General features: G+C 43.2%; 1 protein-coding gene across 5 annotated transcripts in view; it reads left to right on the forward strand.

The window, feature by feature from the left end:
• FILIP1 (filamin A interacting protein 1) overlaps nt 1-17,868 on the forward strand; it is a 187,881-nt gene that overhangs the window by 86,291 nt on the left and 83,722 nt on the right. For all 5 annotated transcript variants that reach the window (XM_084754261.1, XM_084754257.1, XM_084754258.1 and 2 more), the window contains exon 2: nt 9,159-9,437. In XM_084754261.1, the coding sequence (XP_084610387.1) occupies nt 9,159-9,437 (279 nt within the window). The remainder of the gene's footprint in view (nt 1-9,158; nt 9,438-17,868) is intronic.

Consider the following 17,868-nt stretch of genomic DNA (forward strand, 5'->3'; position numbering starts at 1 on the left):
AGTCCAGGACAGCCAGGGCTACGCAGAAAAGTCCTGTCTCGAAAAACCAAAAAAAAAAAAAAAAAAAAAAATCACATGAACGTGTCTCAGATTGTGGGGGTTTATGTTGGTTGTTGTGGGAGGCTGGGGGCAAGTATATCCTGCAGTTATATTCAGCCCCTAGGAGGATGGCTGTGAATCCCTTTGTATCGGTGTTTCTGACTTAGAGATAAAAGCTGCTGTTCAGACTTTGCACCTGGAGAATCCAGCTTGCTCTGAAGTCTAAAGAAGGCTTTCTCAGCTACCGAGCATATTATATGTGCAAAGAACCACACCTCATTTTGCCTATCTTCATTTTTTTTTTCAAGTAGGACAAATAAAAGTCAAATATACCAGAAAACTAAAGGGATCCTAATCATATACATTTGAGAGCCCTGCCCTTCATAGGCAGTTGATTAAATACCATGCCTAATGTAACAGTGACCAGATGTGCAATAACGTGACATCATAAGCTGGCAATACTGTGCGTGCTGGTAATCCTAGCACTCAAGAAGCGACGACACCAGGAGGATTGTGTGGTGTTTGAAACTCTGCTGGACTAAGCTGGACTACATGGTGAACTCTAAGCCAGCCAGATGGGCTTGGTGGGTGCCTGTTTCAAACAAACAAACAAACAAACAAACAAGCAAACAAAGAACCCCCGAAGGCATTCATACATATGTAATAAATACATTCTAAAATGCACTTAAGGACCAATAGTTGATGTTGGAAATATACGAGAAACATGTCAGAGATGTCATTTTGTCATCGTTATTGTGCATAGCAGTGTATAATTAATGGATGAGTACTTCTCTCTTTTATATATCAACAATAACATTGTTTATGTTAAAGAAGAGAAAGCAACCCCCGAATCGCTGTAAACGACTAAAAGAGGCAAAATGTGATACCCAGGCTGCAGGTGTCACATTTGTGCATAGGAAATAGACACCTGAGGAGACTCGGGTCCCAGTGGCCACATTTACCCGCAACCTGCCTCAGTGTCCTGGGTGCTAAAGAGGGAGAGGGGAGGGGCCTAATGTACAACTTACTTTAAGGAGGCAAACCAGAAACTATTGGCATGGATCCATAAGACTAGCACCAGAAAGTCCTCAACAACCCAACTGAGCAGTCTGTGGTTAAGGAAATGGCGGTACAAAGACGAGGCAGCCGGCTAGCAGCAATGGCTGGCGGTAGCGAGGAGGACTCTGACCGCTGTTGACAAGCTGCGGAATATAGCGCTCCAAGCTCCAGCTTCCCGTTGGAGAGTCTGCCCTGTCCGTTGCCGTGGCCGCTTGTACCCTGAGATCTGGGGCATCTTGGTTACCTTCTTACTCAAGGCAGCTCATCCTGATAGCTTCAGAGGGACTGGGGGAAGGAGAACCATTTGCATCTTGCTGGCTTCCTGTGCTGCCAGGATTTTGGTGTCCAAATCCGTACCTGTGGATGTACCTACTTTCTGTTGTCTAAAATCATTGGCTTCTCTCATCTGCAGTTATTTTATAATTATTTTACATGCTTAACTGTCTTCCTTCTTTTCCTTATTGTTATTTTAGTGTTGCTGGTGAAATTGGAAACAAGTGCAAGTATTTAATGCTCCATGTTTCTCAGAGAATGCTTGTGTTAAGTTTAATGAGGTTTTACACTTCTCATGTTAGGAAATTCTCCAAATATTATTAATTGCTTTTGGCAATTGCTGGTCTGAACATTCTTGGTTCTAATTAGATTTCCAACTGGTAGTATTTATTGGAAGCCACAAGTTCCATAACCTTGTACTTTATTATCTGAGGCATTTTAAATTTAAAGGGCAATGTCTACAAATAGGTATTTTGGTGATATGAAGAAATCTTATTAATCCTCAAGTTTAGATGTTTTCTGAGTAATATGAAGAGCAAGTATACAGAATTGCTGGGACAATGGCATTATATACACAGTGCCCACAGCACAAGCTTGCTCATAGGAGGACCCGAGTTTAGTTCCCCAGCACAACGGTGCGTACGTCTATAGCCCTAAAACTGTAACTCTCAAACTGGGGGCTGGGGGTACATGCAGACAGACAGATCCCTGAAGCTCACTGGTCACCCAGTCTAGCTGAATCACGGAGCTATGGTAAGAGAATCTCGCTCAAAAAGTCAGGTGGAGAATGAAGAAGACACCTGATGTTGACATCTGGCCTCCACATGCATGCGCACATGCTTGTTATCTACCACAGCCCCCCACATGAATAGGTATATACAACACACACACACACACACACACACACACACACACACACACACATACACACATACAATCAATGAGGGGGAAGTGTTGCTTGTTGCTAAAGTCAGATGGGATTTAAAAAGTACAAGAAAAGCCTGTGAAATTGATCACTGGGCAAAGATACTTGACACTAAGCCTGATGACCCAACTTATATTCCCTGGAACTCTCAAAGTTGTCCTCACTTCCACACCCTCACTGTAGCACTAGTGCAGCCTTACATATACACACATGTATATACACATATCAATAAAATAATTTAAAATATAAGCTTAAAGTAGTCTTTTTTAATTTTCCAACTTTTACTTAAAAATAATATAAATATAAAAATAATATTGCAAATCAGTAATTTCTTATATACCCATCTAATTTTTAAAGTTTTCTTAAAAGTATGTATTTTATGTTGCACATATTCCTCCTCATACTCTCCTTTTTTGTTTCTTTCTCCTGCTGTTGGACTAAATTATTTTATGAAAGAATTCATTAGCAAGCATATTTTTAAATGCTTAAAGATTAATTTGTGTGTATGAATATTTTGCCTGCATGGTGTGTGTGCAGTACCCTTAGAAGCCAGAAGAGGGCGTCAGATTTCCCTGGTGTTGGAGTTACAGATGTGAGCTGCCTTGTTAGTGCTGGGAATCAATGTCTGGTCCTGTGGGAGAGCTGCCCATGCTCTTAACTGCCGAACCTTCCTCTAGCCCCATGAGCAACTATGTACAACTAAAATGTATCTGATGTGACTTATAGATAGATACAAATCTATGTACAAATGGATAAGCATAGGAAACGTATGGGAGACCAGCCTGGAAGTCCAGTTTTTCTGATGGAGGATCTTGGATACCGTGCAATGCTGGTAGAAAGGAGAGCAAAGGGTAGCACAGAAGACACTATGCTGAAGAATTAATCAGTTTGGGGGCTTTAATTAAAATATCTGAGAAAGGTCACCTGCATTATCACTCAGTGCAACCCACAGTGTGCGTTCATCCTCTTCCATATGGCAATTCACTGTATGGCACCTTTCTGACTCAGGCTTTTGTTAGTTTTCAGCCTTCCCGCCTCCCCACCCGGAAAACTTGTATAGGTCTGTTGCTATCATTCTTGAGACATATTAGACAGAACTTAATAAAACATTTCAGTTCAGTTTTAGGCTAGGGTAGAATAATATTTGTCTGTTTTGCCACATTTGGTGTTTTCTTTGGCCCTTTGATTACAACATGGCTGCAGGGGCTTCATGAGACTATTTAATGGAATATTCAACTTGTCAGGCAAGGTCTGGCCCAGCAGAAGGAAAACATTAAAAAATGTAAAAATCTGGTCATTTCAAAGGTTTAAAGAATGTGGACAAGGAAGGGTGAAGAATTCACTTTGCAGGCTTTGTGGCACGGAGTGTGAAGGAAAAAGGAAAAGGGGGTATTATTTCGGGTGAACCTGAGATAAAATTCTAACCCTTAGGCTAAACCCAGGGGCGCTTCTGATACACGAGGACTGGTAGGATGGAACTCTCTGTGGTGTCCAGACATTTCATGGTCTGCGATATTTATAATCAGATTTAATGGAGCAGCCAAGATGCACAGAAGAGACAACCCAGCAGGCTCTATCTGAAAGAATGAGGACTGTATAGTGGTGGACTTACCTTTTCCTGTGTGCTAGGCTGTTTTTCTTATAAATCTCTGAAGTACCTTAAAAATACAAACGTATGCATCCATATGATACTGTGATTTCCTGTCTTATGTACCAGGTAGGCTCTTGAAACTTTGGAGACAGAGAGAGAGAGAAAGAGAGAGAGAGAGAGAGAGAGAGAGAGAGAGAGAGAGAGAGAGAGAGAGAGAGAGAAATAATAATAAAAAAAACAACAAAAAACCAGAAAGAGACAAGGGTCAGATACTTTGAGAAGCTAGTGAGCATAGGAAAGAGCCAAACATGGGCAGAAAAGTTTTTGTTGATGATGCAGACCAGCTATATTTTGAGCAGTGTTGAATCACAAGAGAAAAAGGAGTTTCTGATCTGGACCAAGGGCAAGAGTGATCTTGCCAGGGCAAATTCAAGGCTAGGGACCAGGAGGGCCAAGGCAACCTGGGACTAGGAGGCATTTTCAACTGTTAGACACTTATCCCTTTCCTTCTGTTCTTTATGTTTAAAGAGGATTGCACACGTGGTGTGTGTGTGTGTGTGTGTGTGTGTGTGTGTGTGTGTGCGCGCGTGTGCGCGTGCACATGTGGAGGGCAACTGCAGAAGCCATAAGAGGGCGTAGCTGGAGTTGCAGGCAGTTGTGAGCTGCTTGACACAGGTACTAGGAACCCACCTGCCCTCTGCAAGAGCCAACACTACCTCTCCAGCCTTCTCTTCAAATGCTGTGGAAATGCTGGTTATTTCAGCATAAACGGCTCCACGTATTTGTATTTATAGCTTGTGGTTCACGTACTACTGCTCAGCTGGCAGAGCACTGTGGAACTGCTCCGTGTAGGAGGCAGCAGGAATGGGGAGGAGGGAGGACCAGAGATAACAAAAGGAGTTTCAGACCGGCGTTCAGCCTTTCCTCTCTTTGTAGTCTACTCAGCAAATTCCACGCATTGTGTTCCTGACATGTCGCTGTGAAAGGAACAGTATTTAATGAACCATGTTAGTATGGTTGCTTATGAAATAAAATAATCTATGCCCAAATAATACTAATCTTCAAAAAAGGCTGCAAAACCTGATGCCAATCTTCATTGTATTCTACTTTTTTTCTGGAGAAAACCTTCTTTAAGGATATTCCACAGAGGGTTGCAAAGATGTCTGAGTTGGTTTTTTTTTCCCCAGGGAATTTACCTACAGTTTCTAAACTTGCAGCCTTGCAGTGGGCTATTGAAGGCCCGTGGGGCTTCATCTGCAAGCCCTGTCACCCGCCTATTCTCCTTGTAAGCACAATGGACTGGATATTTGTTATTGTTTGGCTCTGGGACTTTTAAATACTGTGTTATGTACGTGTGTGTGTGTGTGTGTGTGTGTGTGTGTGTGTGTGTGTGTGTGTGCACGCGCGCGCGCGTGCGTTGTGTATGTAACCATCATTCCTGTTCAGCCGTTGAGTCCTCTTTCCATAACATGTACCCTTTAGAACTGATCACATTGTTTCTCAGGAAGCATCTTGGGAATTTCATCATTTTACAAGTTCTGGTTGGCGCACGCCTTTAATCCCAGCACTCGGGAGGCAGAAGCAGGCAGATCACTGTGAGTTTGAGGCAGCCTGGTCTACAAAGCGAATCCAGGGCAGCCAAGGCTAACACAAAGAGACCTTGTCTCGAAACAAGCAAGCAAGCAAACAAAAACAACTTCTGCAGTTCATTGGTTTGGAAATAGATGTTTTTTGCTTTTTCCCTAGAAACCTAACTTCAGCTGCTATAGGGATTTTGCAGGCGCCCACGGAGGAAAACATATGCTCGCACTTCTCCGATTCCACTGTGCACACCAAGAAAACAGTATCTCGTGCGCATTCAGATGTTTCCTCCGCCGTATTATTTCTACCATCGGACGTGGCCTCAGACCCTGGCGTTCCTAGCTGTGTGAGCAAGGGAACGGTAGCTTATGTATCTGAATGTCACTGGCCTCATCAGCAGGCCTCAGAATGGTAGCCCCTGCTCTTGGAGGTAGTGTCAATGTCAGGTGTTATCCTGTGTGTAAAAGTGCCTCAGGCTTTATACATAGGAGGCAGTGAGAACCGTTAGAAGTAAGACAGACATGGGTCTCTCTCAGTGAGGGGCAGGAGGCACCTTTCAGGGACATTATCCCTATAAGACACAATAAAGTGGCTTAAAGTAATTCTTCATAGTAGTACACTTAGCTGTGCCATTGAAAAATTATTTTCTCCCCGCAAAGGTCCTGTCTAATTTCTTCCTGAACTGTCTCCACTAGTGCGTTATAGCTGATGACTTTCATGCTCTGGAGATAGAACAGGTGCTGGTCAGTGATGCTCTTAGGGAAATAAGCCTAAAAGACGGCATCCGGCTTATCATGAAAGGACTAGAATTTATGTATGTGCCCATGTCAAGAGGAAAGTAACTGCAATGTGAGAGTGCAATGACACCAAGAGAAATATTTGCCTAAGTGAATCCACATGGACAGGAGCCAGAATTTAAGCTTTCAAACTAAGAATGATAATTGACTACTGGATAATTCTAAAATTCATGTTAGCTTTTAAAGTTCATTTAACTGTTTCACAAAATTCACTTATATAGGACGATGAAAAAACTTACCTGGGAATATTAACTTCGGGTGGAAATTTTTAGAAGGAACCAAATATAAAGATACTTGATAATAAGCTGACTCTACTTTCTGTAGTTTTGCAAATATTACTGTAATTGGCACATATACACAACATAGATAAACCCAGAAACATAAGAGGGTCAGGAACAAATAATGTGTTTTGATTACAGGGCTGTGGCAGCTTAAATAAGCAACTATTATCTAGAAATCCTGTTAATTCATGTTCTAAATGAAAGTTATTAAATTAACATTGACCCGTCATCTCAAATGGCCTGAAGACTTTACGGAGATGCTTGTTACCTCAGATAGAAGCAATGTCTGTGTGTAGAGATGCTGAGACTCAGTTTGGGAAGCCCACGTTGGCTGAGCGTGGCATGTGACAGGTGGTGACCTTAATCTGAAACTCTATTCACCATCTATTTGTCTCTTTTCCCCCTTTCTTTTCTTCTCCCTCTTCCTTCTATTTTTATTTTTAAGCTCTTTGTTTATTTTTCATTTTCAAATTAAAATTTATGTGTATGAATGTTTAGTCTGTATGTGTCTGTGTGTTATATGTATACCTGTTGCTTGTGGAGAATAGGGTGTCAGATCCCCTGAAATTGGAGTTACAGATGGTTATTTGCTCCTTTGTGGGTCCTGCGAAAGGTCCATGGTCCTTTTGCAAGAGTAGCAACTACTGAGCCATCTCTCCAGGTCCACCTCTTTTCTTTTTTAAAGTCTGCTTGGAGCCTGGCTTAGCTCACACATAAGCTGTGATAATGTATAGTACATATGCCCCCAAAGAGCTCTGGTTTCCATTATAAAATACCCTCAAATTTTTGTTTGCCACAGAAGCACAAAAAAGGCTATAAAATTGACAAGTAATCAGAAATCAGTGTGCCAATGTCAAGGAATCTTTCTCAGTTTTTATTGTTTACTGTTATAGAGAGCCCTCATCTATAAAAGGGTCCATTTCATTGTAAGAGTTCCTTTAATAAAAGGACATGAAATATTGATTTCAATATTCATTTGAAGACATGAATAGTCACCATTTGGAAGGAGATATCACATTGTGTTTATTTACTTATCTGTTGTAAAATCTGTTTTAAATTTTTTTTCTTAGTTCCTAAAACATGATTGGATTCATAAAGAGAATTTATGTTTCAATAATGAAGTCATTCTGTTTGGAATGAATAATGAAAATCTCATTGTTTAGTTGTTTCAGGGGAAAGGCTGTTTATACTGTGAATTTGAAATAAGGCCGCATCTTAGTGACTTTCTACTGCTGTGCTAAGACACCGTTAAGGAGGCCCTTTGTAGAAGAAAAAATTTATTTGTGGCTCACAGTGTCAGAAGGCTTGCGTACATCCTGGGGGATGGGCGTGGCAGTGGGCAGGCAGCCGCGCGGCACTGTAGTCATAGTAGCTCGTAGCTCAGAGTCACAACTTAATCCTCAAGCACAAAGCAGAAAGAGCCAACTGGGAATGACATAGACGCTTGAAGTTCACTCCCAGTGACACACCTCCTCCATCAAGGCCACACCTCCTCCATCAAGGCCACACCTCCTCCAACAAGGCCACACCTCCTCCATCAAGGCCACATCTCCTAATCCTTCTCAAACAGTTCCCCTAGCTGGGGCTCAGACATTCAGGCATATGAGCCTATGGGAGCCATTCTCACTCAAACCACCATAGACCACCTGCTTTGCTACTGATTTCATGTCGTAGGCAAGTTTCGTAGCACAGTCCCAGAGTGCTAGTGCTCTCTGCCACCCACGTCCTTAAATTCTAGCCTCGGAGCTCAGTGTGTTGCTTTGCAGCCTCTCTGTTGGCCCTGTTCTCTTTTATTACCTGGGGCAACCTCCAAACATTCATCACATAATGACTGGAATGCTCCCCCTGTGGGGTGTGTTTATATCTAGGCTGGGTCTTTCCCGCTTTTTGTCTATAAAATATTGTCTAATTGTTTCATTTTGAAACTGATAATTTTCTTCTTCTTCTTTTCTCTCATCACTGTTAGTGACTGACATAGAAAGCCCATCTTGGGGAAAAGAAGCAATGGAGAAATAAAATTCCCTCTCCTGTGCACTGTCCTGTCTAGGATTTTCCTGCTATTGTGATATTCAGTTCACCCCTGGTGATGCTTCCAGTTTGAATCTTCTAATAAATGGTTTTGGGTAGATTCTCGTCATTATTTCAAAGATGTACAAAGTTCATGAATAACCCACGCCATTTCCTCCACAGCTGATATCTTAGTAAGTGTGGAACCACCACTGCAGTTCTAGCCAGCCAGGATGTGTTGCTGATGGCTAGCATCTGCGCTTCCCTCAGACGCCCTCCCTTCTTTCTGCTGTGTCTCGCACTCCAGGATTCCACTCTGGAATCAGTGTGACTGAGAGCAGTTGATGCCAGTCTTGATCTTGGCATGAGATGTTTTTCGGTTTTACCTGAAGAGCAACCAAGCATTTTCCTGGAAGCTAAGGCTACCAGGGAGCTACGGGGGGGGGGGGGCGGGGGGAAAGAGGGGGAGGGAGGAGGGAGGGGAAGGGGAAGGGGGCACTGTTCTTTCTCTATTGATGAAGTTGTAAAGCTGCTAAAAGTTTCTAAGCATTTGAACAAGAATCTTTTCAGTGGTGACGAAGAACGCCTCTTTTCCTGTGTTGCAGGTGGGAATGAGATCACGAAACCAAGGTGGCGAAAGTTCATCTAACGGGCACGTCTCCTGCCCCAAGTCCTCGATCATCGGCAGTGCTGGCCACACAAGCCCCGCAGAAGATGCAAAGAAGAACAAGGCAAATCGGAAGGAGGAGGACATCATGGCTTCGGGAACGGTCAAACGGCACCTCAGATCATCTGGAGAAAGTGAAAGGAAGGCTAAGAAGACGCTGGAGTTATCCAAGGAGGACCTCATCCAGCTCCTGAGTATAATGGAAGGGGAGCTGCAGGTACAGTCAGTCCTGTTGAGCTCGCGCGCTTCTAGATCCCGCCCTAGAGAGTAAGGAACTAGCAACCCGTCCCTCGATGGACTCTGAGCATCTTTGGGAAAGGGGGCTTTTCATCCTCGTTTATGTATAAATCCTAAAGTTGGCGCAGGTTTTCAGTGCATAAATATTTGCTTAAAGAATGACAAGTGACCAGGTGCCGATCCCCTCTCTCAGCTTCTTGGGTAGCATAAAGTTTTGTCTTGATATAATTCAGCAAGAATTTAATACAGATTCTAGAAAGAGGCTCTCTGATTTGGACAGGGTCCCCGACTGAAAGGCGTAGGAAAGTCAGGAATAGGAAAATGAAGTTGTTGCTATGAGGACCGCTGTGGTTCCTCTAGGAGGGAGGGGCAGGGGGCGGGGACAGAGCTAGAGCTTTGCGGAAATCAGCCTTTCTGCTTCATCTCGTCGTCTCGTTTCTCTGTAACTCTCAGCCTCAGTGCTCTACCATGTCATAGGAGTCGAGACACAGCAAGTAGAACATCCCATTGTAAGAACTCAAATGGTTTCCCAAGAGTTTTCACGTCTGTTATTTCATTTGATCTTGGTAAAATGGAGGTGTCCTTATACATATTTTATAAATGAAGAAGCTCTGGTTGCAAGCCGTGAATTGGTTTGTTTAGCCATCTCAAGTCGTCTGGCTCTTGGTCCAGTGACCTTTCTGCCCACCCATACCAACTTCTAGCTGCCATGAGCCCGAACCCTTGAAAAAAATTTTTTTTAATTTCTGAGCTTAAGACAATCGTATTTCTGTTTTGTTTTGGTTTTTTGTTTGTTTGTTTGTTTGTTTTGGTTTTTGGTTTTTTGAGACAGGGTTTCTCTGTGTAGCCTTGGCTGGCCTGGACTAGCTTTGTAGACCAGGCTGGCCTCGAACTCACAGCGATCCGCGTGCCTCTGCCTCCTGAGTGCTGGGATTAAAGGCTTGCGCCACCACGCCCAGTTCCAATTGTATTTCTGACAGTAAAGGAATAGTAACTTTTTTCAAGAACAGGATGACTTGAGAATAGAGTTACTGTTTTCCTATCTCTTAGTTTTTGTTAGCTTGCAGGAGCTCCAGTAGAATGCTAGCGATTGCATGAAGCGAAACCTTTGTTGCGTTACAGGTAGCAGAGAGGGAATCTGCAGCCTACTCTAAGCCAGTGCGGCTACCATGTCCCTGTTCCCACCTGTGTGTGTATGTTCAGATATAGAAGTCTCTGGGGTAAAGAGAAATAAAAGTGTGACAAACACAAATCCAACTGAGCAAAATCACATTTAAACTTCACCGCAAAAGGAAAACTTAGCAGTGTACAACCATTACCAAAAATAACGTCCCCAGCCCTGGAAATGTGGTCCTTCTTTTGTCTATTAGCGTCTATCGGGTAGACTTGAATGACGATTCCCGCCTTCTAAACTGTGCCCCGGTGATAGCTGATGACTGAGTGGACCTCTAAAGCAACACCATCTTCTTGCCTCACTTCCGCCATGTTGGGTATTGTGGATGTGTGTCCCCTGCACACTCCTTTTTCAGTAGAAGACTATTGTGGTGGACTCTCTAAGGCCGCTCATGTGGCTTTTGGGGACATGTGGCCCCTCCGTATCATTCTAGATTGCTGTACAAATAAGCTCACCCTCCATGGATCCTGAAGAAAGTAGACTGATGTCGCGAGGACAGGTGTTTCCATTCATCTCTTTGAATACAGGGTGCTTCCCTTACACGTATTCCTGGGCAGTTGTGTCTAAAAAGTGATCAGTATCATTTATTAGGAAGAAGAGTGAAGGGAAAGAGAAAACGAAGGCCCCAGTACTTTAAAGAGTTCTGTGGTGATTTAAGTCGCAAAGCAAAAGATCAGACACACTCACGCAAAGGCACCTATGTACACATTTGTAAATGGGCGTCTTGCAAGGCTCCAATTGTTTAAGAGGAGCATGATCTTGTATTTTGGAGTTGTAGAGACGTTTTTGTAGTAGCTATTTGCCCTCTCCTAGCACCATCCCATTGAGGGGGATATTGTGGCTAATGCTGGGAAGCTGGTCACACTAGCAGCTTCTAGTGAGTAGGCTGATGAAAATGGGCTGGCAGTTCACTAGGCTCACTGGACCGGACAGGAGAACAGAAAGAATTCTGTCTAGAAGGCTGGTGCTGGGAGAAGATGTGGGAATGGGCTTTGGGAAGTAAGTTACTGTCAGCCCCAGGACTGTAGGGATAGCTCAACATTCATGGAGCGATTAGTGTGTTGTTTGTCACACCTCTGTTGGCCACCAGTTTGTCTGTGTGACTCCAATGCCCTTACTCTACAGATGACCTCTCAAGGTTCTATAAAATATGGGGCTGTAGTGCAAACTACTCCATCTCCTTTATATCATAAACAGTTATGGCCCTGGCTGAAGGAGGCTCAACCCTCTAGTCATATTTGCTATAGGTCTAAATTCTTTCTCTTACGTACAGTCCAACATCCTGCCCGTCTTATCCCTTGCATTCTGGTAATGTTCACATTTGGATTTGGGCATCTTTATATTTACCCTCGGGCTCCAGAGTCTCCTCCATGTACATCCATATGTAAACCCACAAAACAAAGACATTGTGTGGAAAGATACTTTTTAAGCAAGAAAAATAGAAGAATTCCTTTTCATGGGGGGGGGGGAGGGAAATAGTGAGATTAGAGCCCAAAGTTTGGTGTGTTGAAAATATTAAAAGTGAGATCACTAGAGATGCCAAATGCTGGGCACTATGCGTTTTTTAAAATTTGTTTTTGTTGTTTTGTTTTGCTTTTTTCGCTGCTTCATGGCTGGTGTTCAATGAAACGGCGCAACTAGGAAACCTTTGGGGTGAGGGTAGAAACCACATCAACAGGTCAAAGGAAGTGAGGTGATAAACAGAAAAATGGCGCCAGGCAAAGATGAGTCTGTCAGAGAAGAGCACCGTGCGGATGTTTCACCACCACCCCAGCGGTTGTAAGCTTGTCTCCCTGGTACCAGGACTGGCCAGTGTTGCTGGGTCAACGTCGTTAGGCCGCTTCCTGTACATCTGTACTTGACTGTAATACCCACTTTCTAATAAATTGGAACATTTTTACTCTCTGGGAGAAAAACTAGTTACATATTTCCCAGACCGAACTGAAAGTAATGAAACTGTACACCCAGACCATTGTTTGGGCACCATGATTCATTTCTCCTCCTAGTTAGTAAAAAATAGCACTTTAAAGAATCCAGTCAATTTGGCTGTTGAAAACCAACAAGGCTTCAAAGGAAGGAGTGCTCTCATCGTAAAAACCACAGAACAAAAGACTTGGCAAAAGTGTATTCTTATAAAGTAAGTAAAAATGAGGGCATGAATAAACTATTTTTCTTCTCTCAGAAAGGCATTTTATATTGTAAGGTCCCCTGGCAAATGCATTTCAATACATTTTAGGGGGGAAATCCTCCATATTGCACCTCATCATTTCTCCCTTCGTTGTTATGCTTTGTTCTTTTCCCCCTGCATATGTAAACTAGATAACACAGTTAGATAATACATCAGAATTCTGTTGGCTTTGGTGTTGTGCCATCTAAGTCACACAGTCACTGACACACTGAGAAATCAATCTCCAGCCTTAGGCAACCCACAGGAGGCGGTGTATCTCAAACAACAGTGAAATGTGCAGAAAGGCTTCCGCTCCCTCCACTCCGCCATTTTGGAATGTCGAGCCATTTTCTTTAATGCCGTTCACTAGCTCATCTCCACTTCTCCATCTCTTCTGTGAGAAGCCTGTTCTCTGCACCTTTTCCTCCCCGGGGCAGGTCATTCACCCTTCGAACTTCAGTTAACAGTCATTTAAGTGGCAGTGGTTGACTTACAGTGTCTGAGGAACATTGTCTTGGGAGAGGCGCAAATGCCCAGGATGTTCCAAACTTAAGGCCCTCCTCCCTCCTCACCTCAGCCTGGGGCATCAGACGAGAGGTCTGTCAGTCAAACAGGTGGAGAGCTGTGCCTGGGGTGGCTGGCACGTTCTTTGGCTTTATGAACTGGGAAGGATTTCTAGAATGATCCTAGCAGTTCCAAGCCTGCTGTCAGCGGGGAGAGGCAGGAAGGGAAGTTAAAGAAATAGAGAATGGTGTCTCTCAGAAATTTAGGAAAAATGGTTAAGAGTTATTTCAATCTGAAACACACACTCTCACATGGTGTGTGTGTGTGTGTGTGTGTGTGTGTGTGTGTGTTGCAGGGGGGGCGGGGCTGCACTTTCCTTTCTAGCTAAGCAGTAAAATATGTTTCACCTATCAAAGGGCTTTAGAATACACATGCCAACCTCTTTATTTGAAGTCACCAAGTTACTTTCTCTACACTGAGCTTTTTTATTTATTATTTTTTAAAAATATTTTTATTTTATTTATTTATTTATTTATTTTGAGACAGGGTTTCTCTGTGTAGCCTTGGCTGTCCTAGACTCACTTTGTAGACCAGGCTAGCCTTGAACTCACAGCAATTGGCCTGCTTCTGCCTCCCAAGTGCTGGGATTAAAGGCATGTGCCACCACGCCTGGTGAGCTTTTTAAAAGAGACATAAACAATGTGAATTGAATACAAAACCCCACAGAGAAATTTGGTAGAATTTCAAAGGTTTGCTTCTCGGCCCTTGAATGTTGACTCTAGGCCTCTGTTCAGTCCCTGGTATATGAAGGGGGAATCGCCACCTTCCAGTGTGATTGTCTTTACTAGAGGTGGCTAATAAAGTTACTTGGACAATTTTGAATGGGGAGAACAATGGAATAATAGTAGCTAGAGGGGACTTTATTGATAGCTTAAGAGGTCACAGGGCCAGAGAGAGGGGTGCCAAGGGCATAGGCAGAGAAAGGATTGTTGATGACAGAATCTTAGAGGAGACAGAAGAAAGGCAATCAGTCATGATTTGGGAGCTGACCTGAACCTCGATCTTGAAATGGAGGAAAGTCCTCTATCTTCTGTGTGTCAAGCGAGTGATTTGTATCTCAGAGGAGGCCTGGGCTCCCTGAAAAGCTTGCCTTTCTCATTCAGGTAAAGTGATGGCCGTACCACTGAGAGGTGATGTGGCCTAATCAGTGGTCCTGAGGAAGGTCTGTACATAGTGAATCATGTCCCAGGTCAATTTGAGGTGGTACATAGACCACTGATTCTCAACCTGTGGGCCACGACCCCTTTGGGGGAGGGTGTCAGACAACCCTTTCACAGGGGTTGCATATCAGATATCCTGCATATCAGATGTTTACATTACAATTCATAACAGTAGCAAAATGACAGTTGTGAAGTAGCAATGAAATAATTTTATGGTTGGGGGTCACCACAACATGAGGATCTACATTAAAGAGTCACAGCATTAGGGGGGTTGAAAACCACAGTGTTAGAGGAAGATTGGCATTGATAATGTGGCCTCGTTTGAGTACAATTTAGAGCTGTACAGGAAGCGAGACTGTGCTTGTAGTCATAACCGGTCTTTTAAAAAAGGAGACACAGTTTATGGTGTTGAATTCAGGGTTAAAGTTGTCTGAGTGGCTGCAGTGAAAAGACAAAAGAGCAGGAAGGCAGAGCATGGCTGGTATGGAGCATCCAGGAAGGAAGAGCTGTTGGTTTGAATCAATGGGCCAAACAGAGAGTGCTCAAGAAAGGGCCACAAAGACCAGAGAGCAGTGTCTGTGCACACAGACATTGATGTGGCACTGACGTGACTAGCAGAGAGCACTGAGTGTGGCCCTAGAAGCAGCAGCGAAGGTACTTGGAGTTAAGGATGTGAAGGAATGGTGAGTCATGGTGTTGACTAAGCCTCGCATTGAATGCTGAAAGCCAGGATGAAGGCAGAGTTGGAATGGAGAACAAGTCTGTATCATTGGTCAAATATGAGAGCTGAGGAACAGGAGGTTAGCAGATGACCGTGCAGACAACGTTTGCCAAAGTGTTCCTCTTGATTGTGTCATTCTGTTGCCTAAGAACTTGTATGGCAGCCTTAGACGTTATGAGATTGAAACCGCTCAGGCTGGTTGGAACTACCTGTTAACTATTTACTCCTTAGCTATGAAAAGTCACTCTTAGTGTTCTCTTGAGAAACCATTCCTATCCAAGTGGTCAGACTGTATTCTCTTCCACAGTTCTGACCCACACTCATAAATACAAACTCAAACACTATCACCATTCCAAAGGGAACTGATCTCCTATTTCTCCTATTCTAAGAATACTTGCGAGACAAAACTTGGTCTTTTTGGAAAATTGTAATATATCATCCTACATTTAAAAAACCAACAGTTATGTGTCTTTAAAGACAACCAAAGGCTTACTTCCTTTGTTAAGTCTTTACTCCCTAACTCTTGCCTGTGTTCTGCTCTGAAATCCTACATGGTTTTGCTAACATGTGAATTATAGCACATTCTTCATGTGTCTTATAGACTTACATTGTGTTGCCAACCCCCTCAAAACAACAACAATAACAACAACAACAACAACAACAACAACTCCAAACCAACCAACCAACCAACCAACCAAACAGACAAACAAAAAACCCAAAAGCTTTACAGGAAGTTCTAGAAAGGGGTTGGGCTTATATTATCATTGTTAGTCTATTAGTGATTGAGAATCTCAGGGTGTTCTAATATTTATACAGCCCATGAAGCATTCATAAGATCAGTTTTAGTGTGTTTGTACATACATGCTCATGTGTGTGCATGGATAAATGTGTGTTATATGTGCACATGTGTGTATTCATGCTCATGGAAGAACGTTACTAATGGAGCTGTTTTTTGCAGCCTAGGACTAATGTTTTAATGCCTTCAAAAACATTTGAATTAGCTGGGCATGGTGGCACACGCCTTTAATCCCAGCACTGGGGAGGCAGAGGCAGGTGGATCACTGTGAGTTCGAGGCCAGCCTGGTCTACAAAGCGAGTCCAGGACCTCCAAGTTTGCACAGAGAAACCCTGTCTTGAAAAGCCAAAAAAATTTTTTTGAGTTATATAAAGTATAAACATCATATACAAAATCATATTATTATTCCATTACGGGTAATGGTCATAAATAGCTGCAATGATAATTCTACCACACATACTATAATTCCAGGGCTGTTTGGGGTTGTTTTGTTTGTTTGCTTGATTGGTTGTCTTGTTGTTGGTTTTGATCATCTTTTTTGGGGAATGGGAGAAGTAGTCTTTAACTACATGTATGTGTTTGTGTGCAAGCATATGAGTGCAGGTGCCTGAGGCCTTGGGTCTGTGGAGCTGGAGTTTCATGCCATTGTGAATGACTTGATACCATGAAGATGCTGCTGAGAAATTAATCCAGGTCCTTTGCAGTGCAATATGCACTATTGACTGCTGATCCGTTTCTCCAGCGCCCCTTTTTGCCATCTTTAAAAAGACCTGTCATACTCCGATGAAGGCGAGAATAATCAACTCAGATGGAACCACTTAGCGCAACCAGGCACACTAGGCTCATCTTGAAGGAGTGCGGTACGTCACCTTCCTCCTGGGTGATAGCTTTTCTTCTCCTAAATGAGGAGTTCCATTTGTCACAAGGCATGGCCTCCTATGGACTCTTCCTGCTTCTGAAGAGCTGGATTTCAGTTACCCTTCCTGGCTTTTTAACTCGATGACTCACCTCCTCTTCATCTGCTTCATCTTTAGACTCTCAGGCTGAGGTGACCTTGAGCAAGGCACCCAGTGAAATCTCACACCACCAACGTGATTGGCATGACCAGTGTGCTGGGAATGGTGTGTCACTGCTGAGGTGGGGCAGCAGAACGGCAGGCTTACTTTCTGATTAAAATCAAGACCAGATCTGACCTTTGGTTGCCTACAAAGCCTCAGAATCTCCTGGCAGTATTGTCTGCATTTTGACAAAGAGCTCTGCTGTCTGATTTTTCACTGTCTGAGGCAGACTACATTTGGCGTCCCTAACTGAATCAGAGTGCAATGAGGATAATGTAGACACTGACAGGACAGGCTAGAACTTTGGCTTTATTGTGAAGTGTGTGTGTGTGTGTGTGTGTGTGTGTAGGGGGCAGAAGCATATTAATAAAGAAAATCTCCCACAAAATAGTTTTGTTGTTCGGTGGGATTGGGACAGAAGAAAATGCTCATAAGGAGACTCAGTTAAAGATGGCACCACCTCCTTTCTTCCGTGACCTGCCTTTATATCTGTGAAAAAGATCTCAGTCATCCCAGCCAAGGCTACCAAAATATTCCAATTATCTATGTAAACATCCCCTAATAATTTGTTGTATAATCGTATTTGTTGTATGGAACCAATTTTAAGTAAAATCAGAGTGTGTGCAGGTTGTTAGAATGAACATATTAGGTAGACTTGGAGCATAACAGACTCCTGATTTTATAATGTCTTCCAATGGAGACATCAAGTATGCATCTGCACCCCGAGGTGTGCTGTTCTGGGGATCCACTGGAGAAGACTGACCAATAGAA

The sequence above is a fragment of the Acomys minous genome (assembly GCF_964271855.1).
Source record: "Acomys minous genome assembly, chromosome: 13".
Classification (NCBI taxonomy): Eukaryota; Metazoa; Chordata; class Mammalia; order Rodentia; family Muridae; genus Acomys; species Acomys minous.